A 21,380-nucleotide genomic window follows, 5' to 3' on the forward strand; every position below is an offset into this window, starting at 1 on the left:
AAAACACTATGTATATGGAGGAAGATAGCTGTGTCAACAAACATGCATAGCTGTCCAAGCACACACACACACGCTCTAATCTTTACCCTGCAGTGTGCCTAGTGATTTTCATTGTTCTGCATTAAAGTGACAGTTAGCAGCTTAAGAAGGACAACTCAATGCCCTTTCATATAAACACTTCTGGTTTCATTATAGATATAGTCTTTTCCGTGTAAAGCCCTGTGAAAGAGGCAGATAACAATTCGGTAAGCATCACAAATTCCCGTTATCATAAAGGCCCTGACACACCAGGCAGACTGCAAAGAACCAGAGGCGACTGTAGGCGACGTCACCTTTTGTCTTGGCCAAAAAGTTGCACTAGAACACACCGCAAAGACTACAGCCGACCACCGCATACGTTCTGCACATGCATGACAGGAAATAACTCTCCATGCCAGCAGACGGTGGTAGTCCGTTGTTATGATACGAGAAGACCATTTTCACACCGCTGTTGTGCACCACTTGTATTAAAAGGTAGCCTACTAATCGAGAATAATGTCTGATAAAAAGTTGAAAATGGCACTGGCGTAATGGCACTAATGGACGATCTCCTTGTTGTGTCAGGACCTTAACAGTTGTGTAGTGAACAACCTTTACCCAAATGCTTTAAGTAGGTAGACTACTTTCAATTCCATTAGCTCAGTTTTTTGAGCTGCTTATATTGTGTAAAAACCGATAAAAGAAATGTACAGACTTTTCCTTGAAACCAAAAAGACACTCTTTCAAGTTTTTATTTTTTTTTAACCAGGATATTGTCATTCCAAAGAAACTGTAATCTTAATCTTAACTCAATTAACTTAAAATAATTAACTCGCTGACTGTTGCAGAGCTTGCACATGAATTACAGACACTTTGTCCCTGCACAACCTCCCAAACCACATGTTACTCTTGGCTCTTAGAAAGCACAGACCGGCCCAGGCCATTAGTCACCCAGCCGGGGGGCAAAATGTCTGCTGGCATCATCAGCTGAAACCAAGATAAAAGCTGGGAGTGAGTCTCAAGGTGACAGGTGACTGTCACAGATTCATGAATCAAATGATGAAATAAAATCCGGTTCAAAGGCTGACACTTTGTCTCTCTCTCTCTCTGTCTGTCTGTCTCTCTTTCTCTCAGAGTAAGAAACATGCCAACAAGGTACGTCTGTTCTACATGCTTCACCCTGAAGATGGAGGACCTCCTTCCAAGCGACTGAGGCCAGATAATCCAGTATGACTTTACCGAGTGTGTGCGTTTCTGTGTCTGTGTTGCATTACAAGCTTTTCTCACCTCAAATAACTTTAAACTTTGGGTTGATGCACGGATGAACTGCGCAAACTGAACTGAATTAATTGTTGGAAATAACTGTGGGAGAGCATTCATTTGCATGCTGAAATGTTCATATTTGCAGGATGCTTTCAATGTGTGTAGAAAACAAAAAACCTCAGTCTCATCCTATACTAAGCTTGTCCACTCTCGGGCTTGGCCACTGCAGCCAAATGCTCATGGGAATATTTGTTTGATCTGTTGTGTACAGTTGTTGTGCTATAATTCTCCCCAGAGAGGTCATGCCTTAGCTTGTGGTCTTTCTGGTGAGATTTAGTGCAGGCAGAAGCCGCCAGGCAGCTCTATATCTGTCTAATGCAGGACATGGCAAGGGAGGTCAGTGCTTTACGGATGTTTGTGTGTCTGGATGTGTTTGTGTGAGCTGAAGGTGGGCCATTGTGCCTGTACATTTCTCGGGTCCTGTTCTGCAATTGTAGTAAACGCTGAGGCTGCATTTGCATTCACAGCGAACTGTTGGGCTTCCAATATGAAGCACAACTGCATATTTGCAGTTGATTAAATTCTGACTTTGTGTTTGTTTGTCTTGTGTTTGTTTGCGTGTGTGGTGTGTGTGTGTGTGTGTGTGTGTGATAATACATGTGAATGTAATAGACTATTGTGAAGAGGGAGATTTAGCATTGAACACTGTCTGGCCCATTTCTCTGGCAAGCCTACAAATGCCAGATGGCATAATTCAAATCGACACACAAAATACATACAGGACACAGTAGGTTTGTGAGGGGGGTTATCAAACTAAGTGACAAATAGTGCTGTGCCAGAGAAAAAGAGAGAGAGAGAGAGAGAGAAAGAAAGAGAGAGACAGAGAGCGCCAGAGAAAGCAGATGAGGAGATGTATTGTCTCCAAAAAAAAAAAAGTGCAGTGCCACAGCCAAAACCCTGGGCTGTATTGCATGGCCATTAGGCTTAGTACAGCACTGACCCGATGTCCTTCACTGACAAGAAAGTCACAATAATTACAACTAAGCAGCCGTAATGTTTGCAAGAATCCCCAGTTTAAGTCATTTCAGGTTGTTCTTTACGAATAAGCAATGCAGAGTTCAAATCCCTGTCAAACAACGTTTTACTGTAGGCAGACATCTTCAAAGGAAACAGATTAAAGTTATTTTAGTTTCAATCAGAAACAAAATTCCAACTAGGCAAGAGCCTAAAGACAGAGCAGGATTAGCAGCTCAAATTTCAGGGCATCCATGTGAGGAAGGAGTTTTTCTCTTTTGGCCACATATTTACGGTCCAAAAACAAGCACGCAGCAGAGCCGTGTTAACGCCACGCATGATGAAAGATTGATGTGCTTTGTTGGTTTGTGAAACCAGCTGTCTGTCTTTTTATGTTTTCGGAAGCAGAAGGTCCTTGAGTCTGCTGATGTGATCGTCCCCACACAGTTCACAGTCACATGTTTTGTGCCTCAAGGCTCAGTGCTCGCAACGTTTCCCTTTTCCGTGTGTTTCCAAAGTGTGTATGTGTCTCTCTGCATGATTATTTTATGAGCCAAAACTTTGAAAACCAGTCCAGGAGATAACGTCAGTCCCCTCTTTTATCCAGAGCAACAAACAAGGGCCAGGTTATGCTGGGAAACAACGAGCTTCAGAAAGCAAAAGTGTAAACGCCAAAATTACATGATATTGTCTCTTAAATGTCGGTATTATTGCAAACTTTAAGGGCCTGTGTCCGGTAGCACCGACAACCTCAGCTTCAGAGCCCTGGTGCTTTATGTTGCCAGGTTATAGAAGTCGGTTGCAGCAATTCCACTTCCCTCTGTATACTGTTAGGTTTTTTATTATATGGCTCCGTTTGCTAAGTGCATGCTTTTGTTCATTAAATATCACCAAGAAAATATGAAACGATATAAAGGAACCTTTTCTTGGCCTAATACTCAGACCTGGAAACTGTACTCCCAGAAAGACGAGTAAGAAGTCCTGCACCTTCTTTATTTGGATTGGTCGATAAGAGAAATGTGACATTGAGAAGGGGGGGGCAGTGCTCTACAAGTTGAACTATTTCAACTGAGAGTGCTGAGGTGTTTAAGTGCTGAACTGGATATTGGGTGCTGCCAGTTTTGTTAGTGAATCTGTTAGTGGACACAGGCCGTTATACAGTTTCTACTGGAGAGTGAAGTAACGGTGCTGTTACTGGCAAACTCAGATACGGAGGTCAGATTTTCCTTATATTAAGCTCCTGTGAGCAACTTATGGTGTGTGTTGCTTTTAGTGCCCCCTGTGGACAAAGCAGTATGTACATTTTTTCGTTGATCTTCACATGCACATGGGAATATCGTTTTCAGATGAAAAACTCATCATGATTTACTTTATAGAAATAGTCAATCACAATCATGTCACTGATGATTTCATATATAATAAAACATAATAAAAACTAATACTGATGCCTTTTTAAAACCAGTAAAAAACTCCTTACAGGAAACTTAAAGAAAAGAAATAATCAACGTTGAACTACCCCCTCCCATCCTTCACTTAGACAGTTGTTTGGGAAGGTCTTTTTCACGTTCTTCTCCATTCTCAAAGAAAATTCAATTTTCATGACAAATGCTGTCGCAAAGCTATTCCACATTTAAACTTTCGATAAATTGTGAATCAATTTAAGGAGAAAAACAGCTCGATTCTTCACAAAAGCGATACAATAGGTTGTGAAAAAAGGTGCTACACAGACAACCCTGTGTATTAAATATTGTAGACATTTCAAGAGCATGTGGGTTTGCCAACACACACACACATATTTAAAAAAAATAATACACACCTGCGTCTCCATCTGTCTCCCTAAGTGAATAAGACATGACTCAGCCCCTCCTGGCTTTCACCTCTTATGGGACGCTGAATACACAGAAAAAGACCATGTGCTCATACACACACATACTGTACCGTACTGTGAGCGCCCCAGCTAGCACTTTGTTCACAACCTTTCACACAGCGACGTGACACTGATTATCTGACAATGCTGGAAAAATGATTTCAGAAGAAGCGTTCTACAGAGACGAAAATTCTCGACATTCAATTTCGGATGAACTTTTCTTCTTTCATATCTTTCATCTGGTTTTTTTTTTTTCCCCCTCGCAGGGGACATTTTGCGCATTTTTATCTGCACTTCATCTCAGTGTTTTTTCCCCGTTGTTCCTGCACTGATTGACATGGTGCAGTCCAACGGGAACAGCAGAAAAGAATTGCAATGCTGTGATGTGTGTGTGTGTGTGTTTTTGTGTGGAAGTGTTTGTTACAGAGCAAACACAGGAGAAAGTAGGTCGTAAAGGTGCTCCCAGATGAAAGGGGAGGGGGACTTTATCCGTTTTTCTCCCCTATCCTCCACCCTGCTCTCTCTCTCTCCCTCTGAGCAGTTTTCCACTTGTGAAAAGGGCAAGAGATAAAGTGCTATTTTTCCTTGCCTTTTATTCTCCTTTAATGCTATATTTGCACCATCGCTCATTTCAATATACACTTACAGCGCTTCTTCAAACTCCAAATGAGATTGTCTGTTTCCCTGTGCTTCTCCGTGTGTATATTTAGCAATGTTTCCCACAGCCCCTCGACACCAAGCAGGAGGCAGAAGAAAGGAGGAGCAGAGAGAAAGCGAAACAGAAGGAGAGGAAGATTAACACAGCTAATTAGGAGTCTATTGTTAGGTGCATGAGCAGGATGAAGCCACCCAAACACAAAATATTGTGCGATACAGACGTCACTGTCAGCCGATGAATAAACAGGCAAACATGTGCGCACAAAAACAGAAGCATTCCCAGCAATTAGGTCGCATGCAAATCATTCTCAACAGATGTGTGAGCTGCGACAGGTAGAGACGAAACACAGAGAGGATATTGAAATGAGCCACGTTAGAAGTCTGGAAATCAAAAATGAAGAAACAGAAAGGTTGATGACTTTCAGCGGCGGTAGACGCAAAGGAAAAACAGCGAGTCAGAGACGCTGTTTATTGTTTAAAGTGGTTCAGCAGAGTGGCAGCTGTAATGAGATGACAATTATTCATGTGTCAGTCACCCACACACACTTCTGATTGTTGAAAACTTCCCATGCACTGTCACTAAAATCCCTGGTGTAACATCAGTCACTGAGCGACAGGCTATGCATTGCCTCATCTTTGTGTGTCAGTCCCGTCTCTGTCGACTGCTTCTCTACCTTTGGTGTGTTTTGACACGTGAGGCCACTGCAGGCTGCGACAGAGAATCATCCCCGATCTCTTTGTCCTGAGTCAAATCCATACAGTTTAAGGACAGCAGCTCACCGCGGTTGATATTCCTCTTCCCGGTGAGAAAAGATTTTGGTCGAACGAGACCTCGGCAGTGCTGCCCATGATTGGGGAGAAGTAGACAAAGAAGGCGAGTGGGGGAAGTGGAGGAAGTGGAGGAAGAGGACAATCGGATGAATAGTGAGGAAGAGGAAGAAGAGAAAGTAGGCATTAGGGAGGAGGGGGATAAGAACATGGAGAGATGGTAATGAGCGAGCAGAGGGACTATACGCAGGTGAAGAGGAAATGAGACTATTCATCATAGGCACTACATCTACCATGATGCAATCATGAATCAAGTATTAAGAAACATGGTACACTTTACAGGCAACAAACCCACACTTGCATAAACAGTGTGACTTCTATAACTCTATGACTTCCATGACTCAGATATTGCCCAAAATATGGTATGGGTATCGATTAATGCATGCACCAATCCAATACTGGTATTCATCAACCTCTAAGAAAATCGATGTTTGCACCAAAATACATGATATGTTGCCACTCCAAGACAGTAGCAGACACAGCTGACTGCACTTTACTGCCACCACAACAGCAACATGGAAGAACTGAAAAGTCGTGGTACTTTGTGTAACATGAATAGGAAACATCAGGACACCAAAAACAGACAACAGTAGATTTGCTTTTTGTGGGTTCAATACTATTTGGAACATTACAAATAGAGTTGAATTGGTTTGAATTTATTCTTTTTTTTACCAGAAAGCCACCCGTCCTGAATCCTCAAATTGTTTTCAAACTGCATCCCTGCTGTGAGTAGACAATCTCCTCAGCCACCTGGGATCACACTTTCCTAACTGGAATTTCTCTGAGGTTTAGGCTTACACTCTTCCCCTCAGCGCTGGGTCCAGTGCCGTCTCAAGTCAAGGGAATCCTGACCTGAGACCGGATTTCTGTAACATGAATAAGAAATATCTGGGCACGATATTGAACCAACAACAACGGCGCAGTGCTTGTTGAGAGTTTATCAATAAGTGAGGCAGTGTCAAGTTAAAAAAAAAAACTGTGTTTCTCCAATTCTTTGGCAGACACAGCACGTCTTACATTACCTGAGCTTGTTTGAAGGCACTCTGCTTGTTTTAGGTTAGCATACCTCTATCCTTCATTGCACCCAGGAGTTTTTAACAGTAGTCAGAAGCCTCCAATACACACCGATTGGTTATTCAATACCAGGAACAACATTTATGAAAGCAGTTTCTCTCAAACACCTTAAAGCAGACACGAGTGAGTGAGGTGAGACAAATCTTCTTCATATGGACTTGCTCTTTATTCCTAGATTTATTGATTTAGTTTTGATTCTTGTCCATCAAACCACCAAAAAGGAACTTCTCTGTGAGCCAGAAATTATTAAAAAAAAAGGAGGGCATTCGTATCACATCTAAATAGGGATGCTGTCACATCTGTACTAGCTATCAGCCTATTCACACGTTCAGGTTTTGGAATCATTATCAGAAAGGATAAAACTGACATCAAACAATCTCTAGAGAAATGCTTCACGCAGTACTGAAGCAAAGAGAAATGATTTCATACCAGCTGAGAAGGAAACTGAGTTACTGGTGGAGGGGGAGGGGGGGGGGGACTATGGGACAGTTCAGAGAAAGCCTTTAACATGATCACAGCATGGACAGACACAGGGGAGGAGAGGAGGAGAGGAGGCGAGGCGGTGAGGGAGGGAGGAGGTGAGGGGGTGGCGAGGGCCTGCCAATACAGATAAATATTTCATCCCACTACACACAGAGTCACTGAGACTGATGCCCAGAGGGGGAGGGAGGACGCAAGGATGGAGAAGGAGAGAGGAAAAAGTGCTGTGAGTGAAAGCAAAAAGACAAAAACAAATGAGAAAAAGAGAGTGAGGGAGAAAAAAAAGGAGAGAAGAAGAAAAGAGAAAGAGGGAGAGACTGGGCAGCCGAGAGACAAAGCTACGCCTGGAAGGTAAAGGTGTCCTTAACTCTCACATCCTCTGTCCGTGATGCTAACCGGGGTTGACACGAGACACACACATTTACACACACATGCACCCACAGATGCGCATGGCACATCCACACAGCACATCCACACACACTCGGGATATTGTGTCGCAGACGTTTTTTCTATTATTGTCTCCTCTCTCGCCCAGACTGAGGTTTTGCTCCTCCAACAAGACTTGACACCTGGACTAGAGAGAGCGCTGGTGTGAAAAGAGGGACAAACTGCAAGAAAAGAAAATGAAAGAGATGTGCAGCAAATAGAAACAGAGTTCAGAGATGGATAGAAAAAATACCTTGATGAGGTTCATTATAAGCAGCAAGAAGAAAAGAGAAACTGGGATAATAAAAGGAAAAGTGTCAAATTCACAAGGTTGCACTGAAAGCGTGAAATATCGTAACTCTTAAAAGACGTTAGAGTTTTTAATTTTATACTGTCCAAGTTTTAATTCATATATAAAAGGTATGTGGGCAGCTGAATATCACACCCAATTGGATTGTTGGAAGAAAGATATAGCTCCATAACTGCTAACATGTTCCTATGACAACCTCTAATTTGCTCTCTTTCAGCCACAGGAGTAAAAGTGAGATCAGGGACCGATGTGAGGGTAAAAGGCCTGGCTCAGTTTCGGTTCTCATTCCTCATTAAGGTGTTGGATAGCGTTTAGGTCATGTGCTTTTGCAAGCCTCTATTCATAACTGGATTTGGGTATAAAGGTTTCTGTTTTTAATACAAGTAGTGTCGTCCACTGGCGTTTCAGCAGGAATTGGCTTTATACAGAGGAACAGTCACTGTGGAGATCCAAAAGGGGAAGAATGCGTTCTGCTGTAAGGCAATCCTGGAAACCATCCGCATTCAGCAGACAACAATTTCGCTTTTATTACCGTCTTTAACATATCTTCTACATGTGCAGCTTGCATCTTTTTTCTTAACACCAACTCCATTCTCACTTCTCAAGTCTCTTAAAAAGACTGCAAAAACAAAAGACTGTATAAAGGCAATGCATGGAAAACAATGTCTTGTCCAGACTGCTCACAGAGGTTTAAATCGTTATCAGGTGATTACTGTTGGGTCCAAAGATTGTCTTTCACCAAACTCAGAAAGGCTCATGCTCTAAGCAGGGGCAAAAGCACCGCAAATTCAGTCAAAATGTGTCAAATGCTGATGCTTTGTCAGCCACATGCAGACACATTTACTATTTGCCTTTATTTAAAAGGACAGCTGAAGATAGACAGCTGAGAGTGCGGGATGACACGCACCAAATAGAACCAGGACAGGGTGTTGAACCTGTGACCAGAGTGACGAGGACTCTAGCCTCTCTTAACATGGACTGCTGCTCTATCAACTGAGCTACACCAGTAACCTCCCTTCAGCATAAAGTAAACCAGTCCAGGGCAACAGCAGACATTCAGAGAAAATTCTGGAAGGGAAAAATAACGAGAATAAGAAAGTCAATGCCAAACATAACCTACACTGAGGAGTCCGAGATTCAAGTCCTGTGTGAAACCAAGTCTACTTTGGGGTAGTTTTTACAGACCAAGACATTGCACCCCAACCATGTAGCTTCCTTTTTTTTTTGCCTACACTTATCATGTTGCACAAGGAGAACAATGACCCAGCTTGATTAGCATAATAAAATATTGGTCTAAGTCAAACAAATGAGAAATACCAGACCAACAAAGAGTGTCTCTTTCTGTCTTTTGGTCCTTGTCCTCTTATCCGGTTTTGTTTGGTCATAAGGTTATTTATTTTTTCTTGGTTTTAAAACATATTGCTCCTGTTGAGGGAGAGGTTAAGAAGTCAAAAATTGTTATTAATTACTGTATGAACTATTTCTTAAAAGTCTAATATTATAGTGTAGGTGTGTTTACTAAACTAATCAGCCTTGTGTGTTATCCTGTGTTTGCATCTGCGAGTGTGTGTGTGTGTGTGTGTGTGTGTGTGTGTGTGTGTGTGTTTGTATATTTGTGTCCATCAGGCGGTTGGTCTTCTGTGTTTGTGTTCCCTCTGCACCCCTCATCATTAGTAATGAACCAGCAGCGGTGAAAGGGCCAGGCCACAGCCTCAGCCCAGAGAGACAGATGAATATTTGATCAGCCCTCTCTTTGCGTTTGTGTGTGTGTGTGTGTGTGTGTGTGTGTGTGTGTGTGTGTGTGTGTGTGTGTGTGTTGGAGAGAAAAAGACAAAGCTCAGGGGTCAGTGCAAAGTGTACATTTTTCTATTTTTCATCTCACACTGCTTCTTTTCTCTCCTTTTCTCACCTTCGCCTCTCACTGTCCCTCTTTTCACACCGTTCCTGTCTTCACCTCCACTAATTTCTTTTTTCCTTCTCACCTCCCTCACCCTCTCCCCCACTGTGATCCATTTTTTCTATCATAATACTTCTTATCTTTCCATCCATCACTCCCCCCTATATATATATATATTTTTTTTTTAACAATCCCCTTCTCCTCTTCTTCTCCTGCAGGACTGTGCGGAGACAGAGGTGGACAGAAACAAGTGCTGTACCTTGTGTAACATGTTCTTCACCTCAGCCATCGTGGCCCAGTCACACTACCAGGGCAAAACCCACGCCAAGAGAGTCCGCCTGGTGCTGGGGGAGCCGCCCAACCTGCCCTCAGCCATGACCAGCCCTGCAAACACAGGTACAGTATATCTCACATGCTCTATCCGTGTCTCTAACTGGGTTTGAGTTTAGCAACAAGATCAAACACACATCAAATATATGTGCTGCTGGATCCATGATTGAGTAAGGGAAAATATAGAGGAAAATGCTTCTTATAGCAGAAAGAAAGCTGGATAGAGATGCAGGATTGGACGAAAAGCAGAAGTGTCATGTCTCGCCCTGAAGGAGAAGTGGACGCAATGACTCCAGATTGGGGCTTTTTTGCTGCCTGACAATAAAAGTCTGTTGACATTTTTTTTCCCATTGACCAGTCTTTAAACACAGCCACAGAAACCGTACTGTATTTAAAGCTCTCTTAGTTTTTCTCACATTTTCTTCTCTTTTTTTGTGAAGTTAAAAGGCTGATGTTAAATATACTTCAATTCTTTTCCATGCATGGATGTTATTCAAGTTATCAGACAAATCAAAAATCAGAATCGAGTATCTAACTAATAAATTAGATAATGAATGAACTGGAGTATTGAACAGTTACTGTTTGTTGTACTGTATCAATCATAAACCGCCTTATAAATGTTTTAAATGAGCGGTTTACATACAAAGATTTAGGTTTCACTTAAAAAGGTAAATGTTAACCTCTTTGCTCCGATTGCTCTTAAAGCAGTGCTTTGAAAGGTTACAAGGACTGTGGCAAATAATGCATAAAAAATGCAGAGCCCACCGCTCTGATTACATAAAGTTAACTTGTGTACTTACTGAATATTTAATGCATGTGCATAAAGAAGGGTTAGGTTAGGTTAAACATAATATCTGCAGCGTTGGAAAATGTACTTTAAAACCATACTTGAGTAAAAGTAAAGATACTTCACTTGAAACTATCTATTACTGAAGTCAAAGTCTTAAAGTAGCTAATTATACTTAATGTCATTATGTATCAAAAGTATCTGGTGTTAAAATGTACTTAAGTATAGTAACTAAAGTAGAAGTAAAAAGACAGCCAGATTTTTTTGGTCGTTTGAGGTTTGGGGTGCGACAGCATCACAGTCTGCTGTCTCGCTGGCGGCTGTGAGAGAGATGAGACGGTGTCATGATCTGAAGACATGGCTGGAGATGCCGTGACTCGTTTTGATGAGCGAGCGGGACTACAGCCCTGCGCAGAGTTTTCTGAAACAGCTGCCTTCTGCTGTTACTTGTGCTTTGTCAGCATAGTGAGGTTTGATATTAACATTTTCAACGCTCGCGAGCATATTGAAACATAAGAGACGTGCTAGTCGGTCCATTATTGATGAAAATGTCTTTGTGTCTTTTTTTTTCTCAGAGCACACCATCTCTACTTTTCTCTCATCCGTTTAGTTTCCCATTTTGTTTCTGAGACTCCCCCTCTACTCTACTGACTCCTCCGGGTGTTTCTGGTCACTTACAGTGCCTGGTCTGAGTTAAGCATTGAATTGACTGAGTAGTATCACCTGTGACTATCGCTGCCGTAAAGTCAAGAAAAGCAGCGCTGTTTAAAACAGACTACAGTTATAAAAGCTGCACTGTTTAAAACTGTTTCACAATTTTAACATATTTTGCAATACATTGAATTTCAACTATCCAAACCCTCAGATTTTTGCCATTACTCCGCTTTACCATGTCTTCTTGTATGTAACCTGCAATCATTTGCAGTGATCACAGCATCACTGTAACATCTGACGACATCGAGGGAGCGCCAGTTGGATTTTGGAAACAAAGAGAATAACTTATTAAACGGATTATTTGAGCAAGTTGGTCTTTGTATGTCGGTCTGCCTCCAGATCAGTCTTGAAAGTGAAAGCTTGAAGGATCCATTATTTAATTTTTCTGATAATAAACTGGTACTTTAGTGGTCGACTTCTGAGCACTGGCTGATCAATACCTCTATTGGATTCCAATTATGATGTTTGCACACACAGCCTGTACTCAATGATGACCAAGGTAATTAACAATGTTGTAAAACTCACTCTCACCTCTGCTGGCATAAATCCGAGTAATCCAGACATCCACATTTTGAACCATGTATCTCTGCAATGAGAATATTTTTAGTTCAAAGCACATATTCTATCTGGAGTGGATTTGGAAAGCTTTAGTCATGCTTCAGTCAAAATGTCTAGCCTGAATATCAGAGAGGGAAAAAACGTCTAGAAATACTAACATGCCTGAGGCCGCAGAAGCAAATCTTTGAAGGTGAAGCGAAGAGATAGCCATATATTCATGAAGGCATCTTGATTAATAAAAAGTCACCTTAACAAATCAAGACATCCGAAAAAAAGATTTTACTTATTCTCATGATTGTTTAAAATGAGTGGGGCTTTTTTTTTCTGTCAGCGCTGGTGCGACGACCGCAGGGGAGCTTTACATAATGTGATTCAAATTGGATTCAAAGTGAAAAATCAAAGAGCCATAAACACGCAATCTTGACAAAATGGGAGTGTTATAATCAAGCCCTTGAGTGACTTTTGCTAAACTTTGGCCTACTTTTTAGAAAAGCGTCGCTACGGAACAGCGGTTTAGGTGACGTTCCGGCGTTTTTTTGTGTGACAGAGGGACCTGGAGGAAACGGAACAAGAGGACGAGAGTAGGGAAAAGAGAGGAAGAGTGACCTGGGAGAGAAGAAAAGATTTCAGGAGTGATTAAAGTCAAAAGTAGCCTTCACGAGCACTCGGAGATGAGAGCTCCACGGAAGATGCACAGCAAATCTGACAGGCTTGTGTGCACACGGGCACGGAAACACACAAAAAGCAGCATGACTGATGCCTGCGCGTTTGCACACTCGCTTCTAAGGACACATGGACACAAGCACAGGCACAAATACACACACATGACACGCATACGCAGAGTGAGGAGACAGAAAGCAAAGGCCATATACGTTTGTGAGAATCCCTGAGAGACTGAGAGCAGAGATTGTACCTGTGTTCCCTCCTCCTTTCGCACACACACACAAACACGCATACTAGCTGTGCCCCCCGCTCCGTGAAAAACACTTACTTCTGCTCCAGTGTGCATAGATCACAGTCATGGGAAAAGAAATGGTGGGAAAACAAGGGATGGAGGAGGAAGAATACATTGGATGATCTCTCCCTGTTGCCGCTCGGCACGTGATGCGCCACAGAGCTGCCAGAGCTCACAAGCTTCACTCATGCAAGGACACACACACGCACATGCACACACACACACAAACACTCACACGTACAACACCAGAGATTGTAGCACGGCCTTGTCTTCGGGATTTAAATCAGAAAGATGAAATGGCATTAGCAGAGTTACAGGGTTCCATTTTTGTAAGTGAGATGATGGTGAGGCGGAGACAAACACCAGTAGAGGGGAATATGAGTGGGTGTGGTTGGTGAGATGAGCCGAGACACAGCCATAGATACAGTAACTATGTGAACAGAGCCCAAAGACGCATCAAGGTATGAGCAACCAATCACATCGCAGGGACAGAAGTCAACAGAGGCAAACAAAATAGGACTATAAATTAACACACTTCACACTTGTGGTCAGTGCTCAACAATGCATGTGTGTGCTTCATGTGGTTTTAGGGAGCTGATGGTTGTGGAAGAGGTGATTCATTCAGGCTTAAAGCATGTGTGAGTGGGCTTTTGTTTGGTGATATAAAATGTTTGAACGTGTAGTATTGTGGTGGTGTAGTCAAAGTGGGTATAACTGTAGAGTCTTTGACACATGTAGATAGAAAATCGTCACATTTGGACACGCCATCTGGCATTCTCACACAGTTTTGCTGTGGACACAACACCCCCCCCTGTGTTCAAATTCACAGTAGAAATAGCTTCTTTGGGTACATTCACACGCACATATAGAAGCTACCTTTTTCTAGAGCTTCATCCATGAACACACACATGGAAGCCTTCACACATTTTCTCAAGCGTGGAGTCTGCCTTCAAACCGCCACCCAAACACACACACACCCAAACACACACACACACACACACACACACACACACACACACACAGACACACACACAGACAGACACATGATCACACGCAGTCTTCCCTGCGTGTCCTGTGGACATGTCAGGGCCTGTTGGCTATAAATGGGCAATCACCATGGTAACCAGTGTCATGTCACGAGTAGCAGGTCACCTGGAAGTCTACCATTTTTTGTCATTCTCTTGGAGTAAGAGGAAGTGAAAAGGAGGAGAGGAGAGGATGGAGGCTGATTGCTCTTTGCTCTCTGTCAGACGGCTCTGAACTTGGAGCTTTTCAATATGAATGCATATTCGTGTGTCAGAATCAATGTGAGATTTCACATGTGCCTGAGAGAGTGAAAATTATATTTTTATGTTAATGTCATTTCATTAAAATATTTTGATTGCATTTAATTTCTCGCCTTTAAACTCAATTTGCATTTGAATTTATGGTAATATGCTCCCTCATTCTTCTCAATCTCACAATCCTACCTCTGCAATCTGTCACCCCTCACCTCTTGTCTCTCTGTACAGACTCCTCTCCGTCCACACCGGTCCCCGCAGACCCTACTGCATGCCCCCCTCCTCCCACCACCCTGCCCTGGCCCATGGGGGTGGTCGGTGGCAACGGCGGGAGAGAAGCAGGAAAGTACTGCTGCCTATGCGGAGCCTGGTTCAACAACCCGCTGATGGCCCAGCAGCACTACGAGGGCAAGAAGCACCGCAGGAACGCCGCCAGGGCACGTCTCTTGGAGCAGCTAGCGGGCAGTCTGGATGCCACGGAGAGCACAGGTCAGCGTCTTGGCTGTAAACATGACACAACGTGAAGTGGCAGGGGGAATGTTAGGGCTTTGAACGAGGAAAGGGGATAAGGGGGGATCATATTGGAGATCAGTGGCATTGAGGGACATCTGAAATGTTCACATGCAGGGTCCAAAATTAACTCTTTCACTCATGGGCCAAGTTGGCAGGTAGATTAAAAAAATCCACCGACCAAGAACATTTTTTGTCGGCCCAAAATATTCTATTGTATTGCCCCCTAGGGACAAAAAGTTGTCTTTTTTTGCCTTTTATTGCTCTAGCTTATTTTATTTCTCGTTTGAGCACTGTTCATTTAATGTGTTTATTTATGTGCGTATCACTGGTTGCCCAGCGGTCAAATGTTTTGTTCGGTCCGTCAGCGCCACACACTACGTCGCCGTTCCACATAAGACACTCATTTTGTTTCCCACGGCGACCGTGGAACGCCTCCGGAGCGTTCCACCAGCGCCACTAGGCTCTGCTCCATTTCAAATACGCTGCGAGTCTATTCTCGGCGGAGTAGGCTGCAGACACGCTTCAAGCTAAACAGAATATAACAACCCGGACAGGAAGTCAGACGAGGAAAGGCACAGGGCGTTCGGTCAATTTCAAAATAAAACACAGCACACGGACTCACGATCGCATTTTCCATCACTTTATCAGCAAAACATTTAAACGGGCACCAACGAACAACAAATCATCCTCAGAAAAAACAAAGCAGCATGTTGTGTGCATGTTTTTCTCCTTATTCCCGTGTGATCTTGTACTTCTCCTGGGATGTGTTTACAGCCGCTCATAGCCACTGCGCTGTTGTTGTTCAAGAAATGGGTGCGTGCCGTCGACGGAGGAAAACCGTGGTGCTGATGGACTATGTGGGAATTGGGGGTCAGGGAATATATCTTCACTTTTTAGAAAGTGTTTGGATTATTCTGCATGAATAATCCAGATACTGTGAGAGACGCTGAGAAAGTCAAATCAGCCGTTTGATAGTAAGCATACACCCTGTAATGTTAACACTTCATAACCTTTTTCTATGTGCAGGTTGATCAGGCTGTCCATGTTACCTACTCACACTAATTACTGTTTTTCTCTGAGACTCCGCACAGTTATTTATTGGCAGTAAATTCCTTTAACATGATGACTATACATTTTTCATCCAATCTACAAATCACACAGATTCTGAACCGCGTGCTTCAGTCGGTTGTACCACACCAGTGGTGGGTGGTTGCTGACTGTAGTGTGCGTGCGTGTGTGTGCATCAGTGTATGTTGGTGTGTGTTAGCATGCTACCGCAAAACTCCTACCTGAAGAGAGCAGAGAAGCAGGAAAAAAATCTGCACTTACACAAAACGCACTGGAAACTCATAGTTCTCTTATACAAGACTGTTTCGATACAAAACATTGACTCGTATTTGGCGCTCAGTGGTTGTTGATTTGGGACCCTGTTCATATGCCTTTGGTGGTGTACACTTAACTGACTTAAGTCACAATAGATATTCAAAGGTATAACTTGCAGCATCAACCTCTTAGTGCATGATAAGCTTATTATACATTAGGATCAAAAACGGTTAGAAATCACTGATGTCTCTCATTTGTCCTTGAACCATTTTTCATTCCATTAAATTGGTCGAGAGTTTCTCCCCTCACCAACCCGCTTTACTGTTAATATATACAATAAACTATGAATGCCCAACAGATGGTTGGAATATGTCCTTATGATTAAATTAAGAAGCAGAATTATGAAGTTTTATAGTTCAGTTGGAGGGCCATCATAATATCTACTACTGAGGCTCTCATTGGCTATAGTAGCATAGAGCCAGTGAATGAAAAGGTCCTACTAGGTCAAACAAGGTGTCAGTCGAAAGGTCAGAGTACATGAGTTAGTACAGAGTTGAAAATTGGGAACAGTGACAGAAATTTAAAAGCAATCTGCAGATCTTTATGGATGTTACGTATTCGGATTCAATCTTTTACTGGATTTGGCTCAGGGGAATCCTTGTCGATGCAGAAGGACTGTTTCGGTTGGATCAATATTATGACTGCAAGAGTTCAGTAGACCTTCAGAAGGTGAGAAAAATGAATCAGAAAGACTTTTTTATGATTCGTTTTTTCGGTGGTCTGACGGATGCGTAGATTGTGTCTGTGTGTTGGTTGGCTCTTTAAATGTTGTGATGTATGTGTGTATGTATGAGTGATAATTATACAAAGCAGTTGTGTAGATAACGGTGATAATGAGATATGAGGTGATAATGAGACCATCCACTTCCCGTCAGGAGAGGTGATATGTAAAAAAAAATGGTTACCGTCTGTATTAATGGAGGTTAAATTTTTGGATAAGTTACATTTTTAATGAACTGTGTCCACCTCTGCTAATAACTCTTAATTGTGCTACTGCCCGTCTTGGCCAGGGCGCTCTTGAAAAAGAGATCTTTGATCTCGACAAGTTTTTTCCTCGTTAAAAAAAATTAAATATATTTATGTCATACCAACCCATTTGAGAACTCTTTTAGGGATGTTATCTGAGTGAATGAGCTTAAAGATTGACATTCAAGCCAATTAAATTCAGACATTATCTTAACCCATCATGAAAAAAAAATAAATCTGACAATCTCTGATCTAACAAGTACAATTTGGACACATCTCATTAATCTTTTGCCTGCCAGAGTAACACCTCTTCATGGGGTTGTCTGAGGTCACAGGCACCTCAGTGGTGGAATATTTTCTGTTGCAGCGCAGCTTTCAGACTTGTTACTAAGCATTGCAATGTTTAAGTGTGAAAAAAGACAAAGTAATTGCACCTGCTTGAAGCATGTTTAACTTTAAAAGTAACTAACCCCCAGCTGAAAAAGCATACGGATATTAAGTTGTTTTAGTGATCAATACGGGCCGATCTCGATATTTGAGTACAATGAAATTCTACATATTCTACATGGTGACTGCGCTCTACAGGCTGAAACCCATTGCTTCAATTTAATTTTTCTATTGGTTGATCTGGTGTTTGGGGATGTTTGTGGTGCCAGCTTTCATCACTAAACCCTATAAACTGTCAGCTGACTCAGCAAACTGTTGGGAGTCAAGTGGATTGAGTGAATTGCGGGGGTTGATTAGAACTGAAAATCTAAGTGGCTTGCTGTGAAATATGACGACTGTGAAGTCCAACATTGGGCCATATGTTTATAAATGTAAACGCCATCACATTCATATCCTCCAGCCGGCATCTTCTACCAATGAGAGATGGTGTCTAATCCCCCTCCCAAGCCCTATCCATGTTGATACATTGACGTTCGAATGGTATTTCTTTCTAATTCCAGGGTAGATGCACTTCAGTAGAAACTCTGGGGTTTACTTACCCTTTAATATACACATCTATACTCCTGCCAACAGCTGAAACACGAGTCCCACACAGAGTGACACTTACGGGTCAATCAGGTGTTTAAGTAAACTATTACACTGGTACTGTTTCTTGCACTAGCTAATTAATCAGTTTAATTGAAATCTAATTACAGTTTCCATATTAATGCCTGGGTTTGAATGACTATTTGTGTCTCCCTCTATTTCTCTCATCTCCCACACAAATACATTCATACACAGATTTAGCAGTGAGAGGACACACATCTCTGCCAGAAGGGTATTCTAATGAAATTATTTATAGTTTTTGGAACAGAAATTGCTTTTCCTTCTCTGGTTCCTACGAGTGATGCTGTCCAACAACATCCCACTGCTGCACACAGATCAACACGTACAAACACAGCGTCACAAGACACCTCTGCTGCACACAAGTTTGACGTACTCGTATCTCACACATGGCAGCGAGCAGACATCGCCGCACGCACATTCAAATCCTTTGTGAGCCAAAGCTGGGCTGTTCGCTTTGTGCTCCAGGTGCCATGACACAAACCATCATCTCAAGAAGCCAATCATATTAAAAGCATGAGTCATGTTGCCGCCTACACTGGCTGAGAGCCTTTAAGAGGTGTCATGTTGGATATCGTCCTCTGTGCACAGACTGTGACCCAGATCCCACAACCTCAGCTGTTTTTCAGGGAGATTTGACTTCAAATCTCAGCATTTAAACACAGAACTGATTTTAATTTTATAAGAAACCGTACATAAAAGTCTACTTTTCCTAGTGCAGAACCTGTTACTAATGTTATTTTTTAAAGGCAACGAACTGGTCTACAATTCCAAAGTGTGTTCATAGCTGACTGGATCTCTTATTGTGCCATCAATCATGTGTTTGTCCCAGTATCTTTAGTAGGAAGCACTTTGCTTCTGGAAAGTGCCTTTCCATTGTCAGTACTTGTTCGTTCTACATTTTACCTTTGGTGCAAGATTCTCACTTCTGATTGGCTTTTATCACCACTTCAGGTGTGAAGTCACAGGTGTGCGGGGTAAAATCTCAGAGGGAGGGTCAGGGCAAGGCTGCAGCTGAGCTCAGAGAAGGGAGGAGGGAGAGGAGGAGAGAGAAATGAGGAACTTGGTCTAAGCCAAGTGCAGATTCATCTGTCCTTTTGTCCTCTGTTCCCCTTTGTTGGACCGTTTTCTCTTTACATTCTTAATCTTCTTTATCCCCTTCCTGCAGCTGTACTCCATCGTACATGCTTGTTTATTGCTACTGTGGCTGTATTGTGTGTAAAAGTGTGCATGTGCACAACTAGGGGCTCCGATGTCTCATCTGTCATCCTCATTAGCCCCCCTTCGAGGCACAGGTGAATTATTTACACACCAATATTCCCTGTGTCCCCAAACCAAGGCTCCACAGTCAGCCCCGCTCTATTGTCTGCTTGTGTCCCATTGATGATGCTGACCTTTAGTTGCACTTCTATATTCTGTCTCACCCTATCTCCTGCCCCCATATTCACACACACACGACCGAAACGCATCACAAAATCCCCATGACATTTATATCGACACCGCTTCTTCCTCTTAAATTTTTCTGGTATAATAGTGCAAACGGGGCACAGGGGAAAATGACGTTATTTTAAGCAGTTAGGTGCCAGACAAAATCCTCGGAGATGGATTGCAGAGGTGGGCGACCGAAATTCTAGTGGGGGTGGTTACTAAGGCGAGATGGAGCCCGCCTGACTCAGCTGTGTCTTTACATAAATCACGACAGGGGTAGAAACCCCTCAAGACAGAGCCGACGCGCTGTCTCCTCTCTCCGGAGACTCAGCAGAGAATTAGAGGCAGTGAGATAAGTGTCTAGGAGTGAAGTGTGTGTGTGTGTGTGTGTGAAGACCCGGGAGAGGGTGAAGTACCAAAGCAGAGAAAATTGTGTGTAATTGATGACTGTGCCTGAGTTTTGAGACAGTACTGACCTCGCCTCCCATGAGACAGCACGCACTGTGACACAATCACACAAGCAGGCTTACATACATGCACACAAACAGGATTTATGTGCATGCATTGTAGATTCACACGACAAGAACCTAAACATAAACCAGGTCAGGAAACCCAAACAAGCACATATGTCTGGAAAGAGTATTGAAAAGTAACTAAGAATATCTCATTGAAGCCAATCTTCAGTAGAAATAAGTCAAAGAACGTTTGTCTGAACCACTGACAGTATATAAAGATATGCAATGCTTCTCCATCTGCTGCTGTTGTACAAAAGAGAAGCCCCCGAAAAAAGGAAAAACATGTTAAGGGTGCTGACATATTGCCCTGATGACATCATCTGGAGCCGGAGGCTGTGCAGTAAGGGTCGGCTGATGGAGCAGCTGACCTCGAGATGTTAATAGTACCAACATCCTGGCCCTTCTGCGAATCAAAACACACATTTAACTTTCAGATAAAAACAAGAAATATCCCTCAGGTTGCAACAGTCCAAAGATTTGAAGCAGACACTTACAGTTATGGAGGGTTCAGTGACTCTTAGTGTTATGTTTACTCTGGCTGTTTCTCCATCTAAACTTCTCAGAAGGCAAACATGAGCGTGGGCGTATACAAGCATGATAAGAACTAACTAAAATGATAGGAGCCATGTTTTAGAAAATATATATTTGATGTTTATTTTCATGTTCTAGTTGGATCTATGTACAAAGAGTTATCAAGGAGGAGGTGCAGCTTATGACCTGTACTTCAGCCGGTCAGTTGAGGGAGCTCTAAATCTTTTGGCTTCACTTTTGGGAACTGTCATGTCATCCATCATCCATCTAGTTATACAATCCATGGAATTAATTGACGTGACTTTTTAAAAGACAAACTGATCTATGTTTTCATGTTAACAATGGCTCTTATTACTATGTGTAATGTGAGACTGAAGTAACTTGTAGTGAAGGAATGCATGTTGACATTTCTTTAGCTCATGGTGAGATGACGCCTAACTTGAATGTTGTGCTGAGGGTCTGTTTACAAATGAATATAATCTAGTTTATTCACAGAAAAAGCACATGGGCATTGTGCAGGGCAGGCCTATAATACA

The 21,380-nt window shown here is 42.5% G+C and overlaps 1 protein-coding gene across 2 annotated transcripts in view; it reads left to right on the forward strand.

Annotated features, from left to right (window-relative positions):
- zgc:171482 (zinc finger protein) overlaps positions 1–21,380 on the forward strand; it is a 60,791-nt gene that overhangs the window by 21,238 nt on the left and 18,173 nt on the right. For both annotated transcript variants that reach the window (XM_061039782.1, XM_061039783.1), the window contains exons 3-5: positions 1,153–1,245; positions 10,053–10,230; positions 14,690–14,947. In XM_061039782.1, the coding sequence (XP_060895765.1) occupies positions 1,153–1,245; positions 10,053–10,230; positions 14,690–14,947 (529 nt within the window). The remainder of the gene's footprint in view (positions 1–1,152; positions 1,246–10,052; positions 10,231–14,689; positions 14,948–21,380) is intronic.

The sequence above is a fragment of the Labrus mixtus genome, chromosome 6, assembly GCF_963584025.1.
Source record: "Labrus mixtus chromosome 6, fLabMix1.1, whole genome shotgun sequence".
In the NCBI taxonomy this organism is placed as follows: Eukaryota; Metazoa; Chordata; class Actinopteri; order Labriformes; family Labridae; genus Labrus; species Labrus mixtus.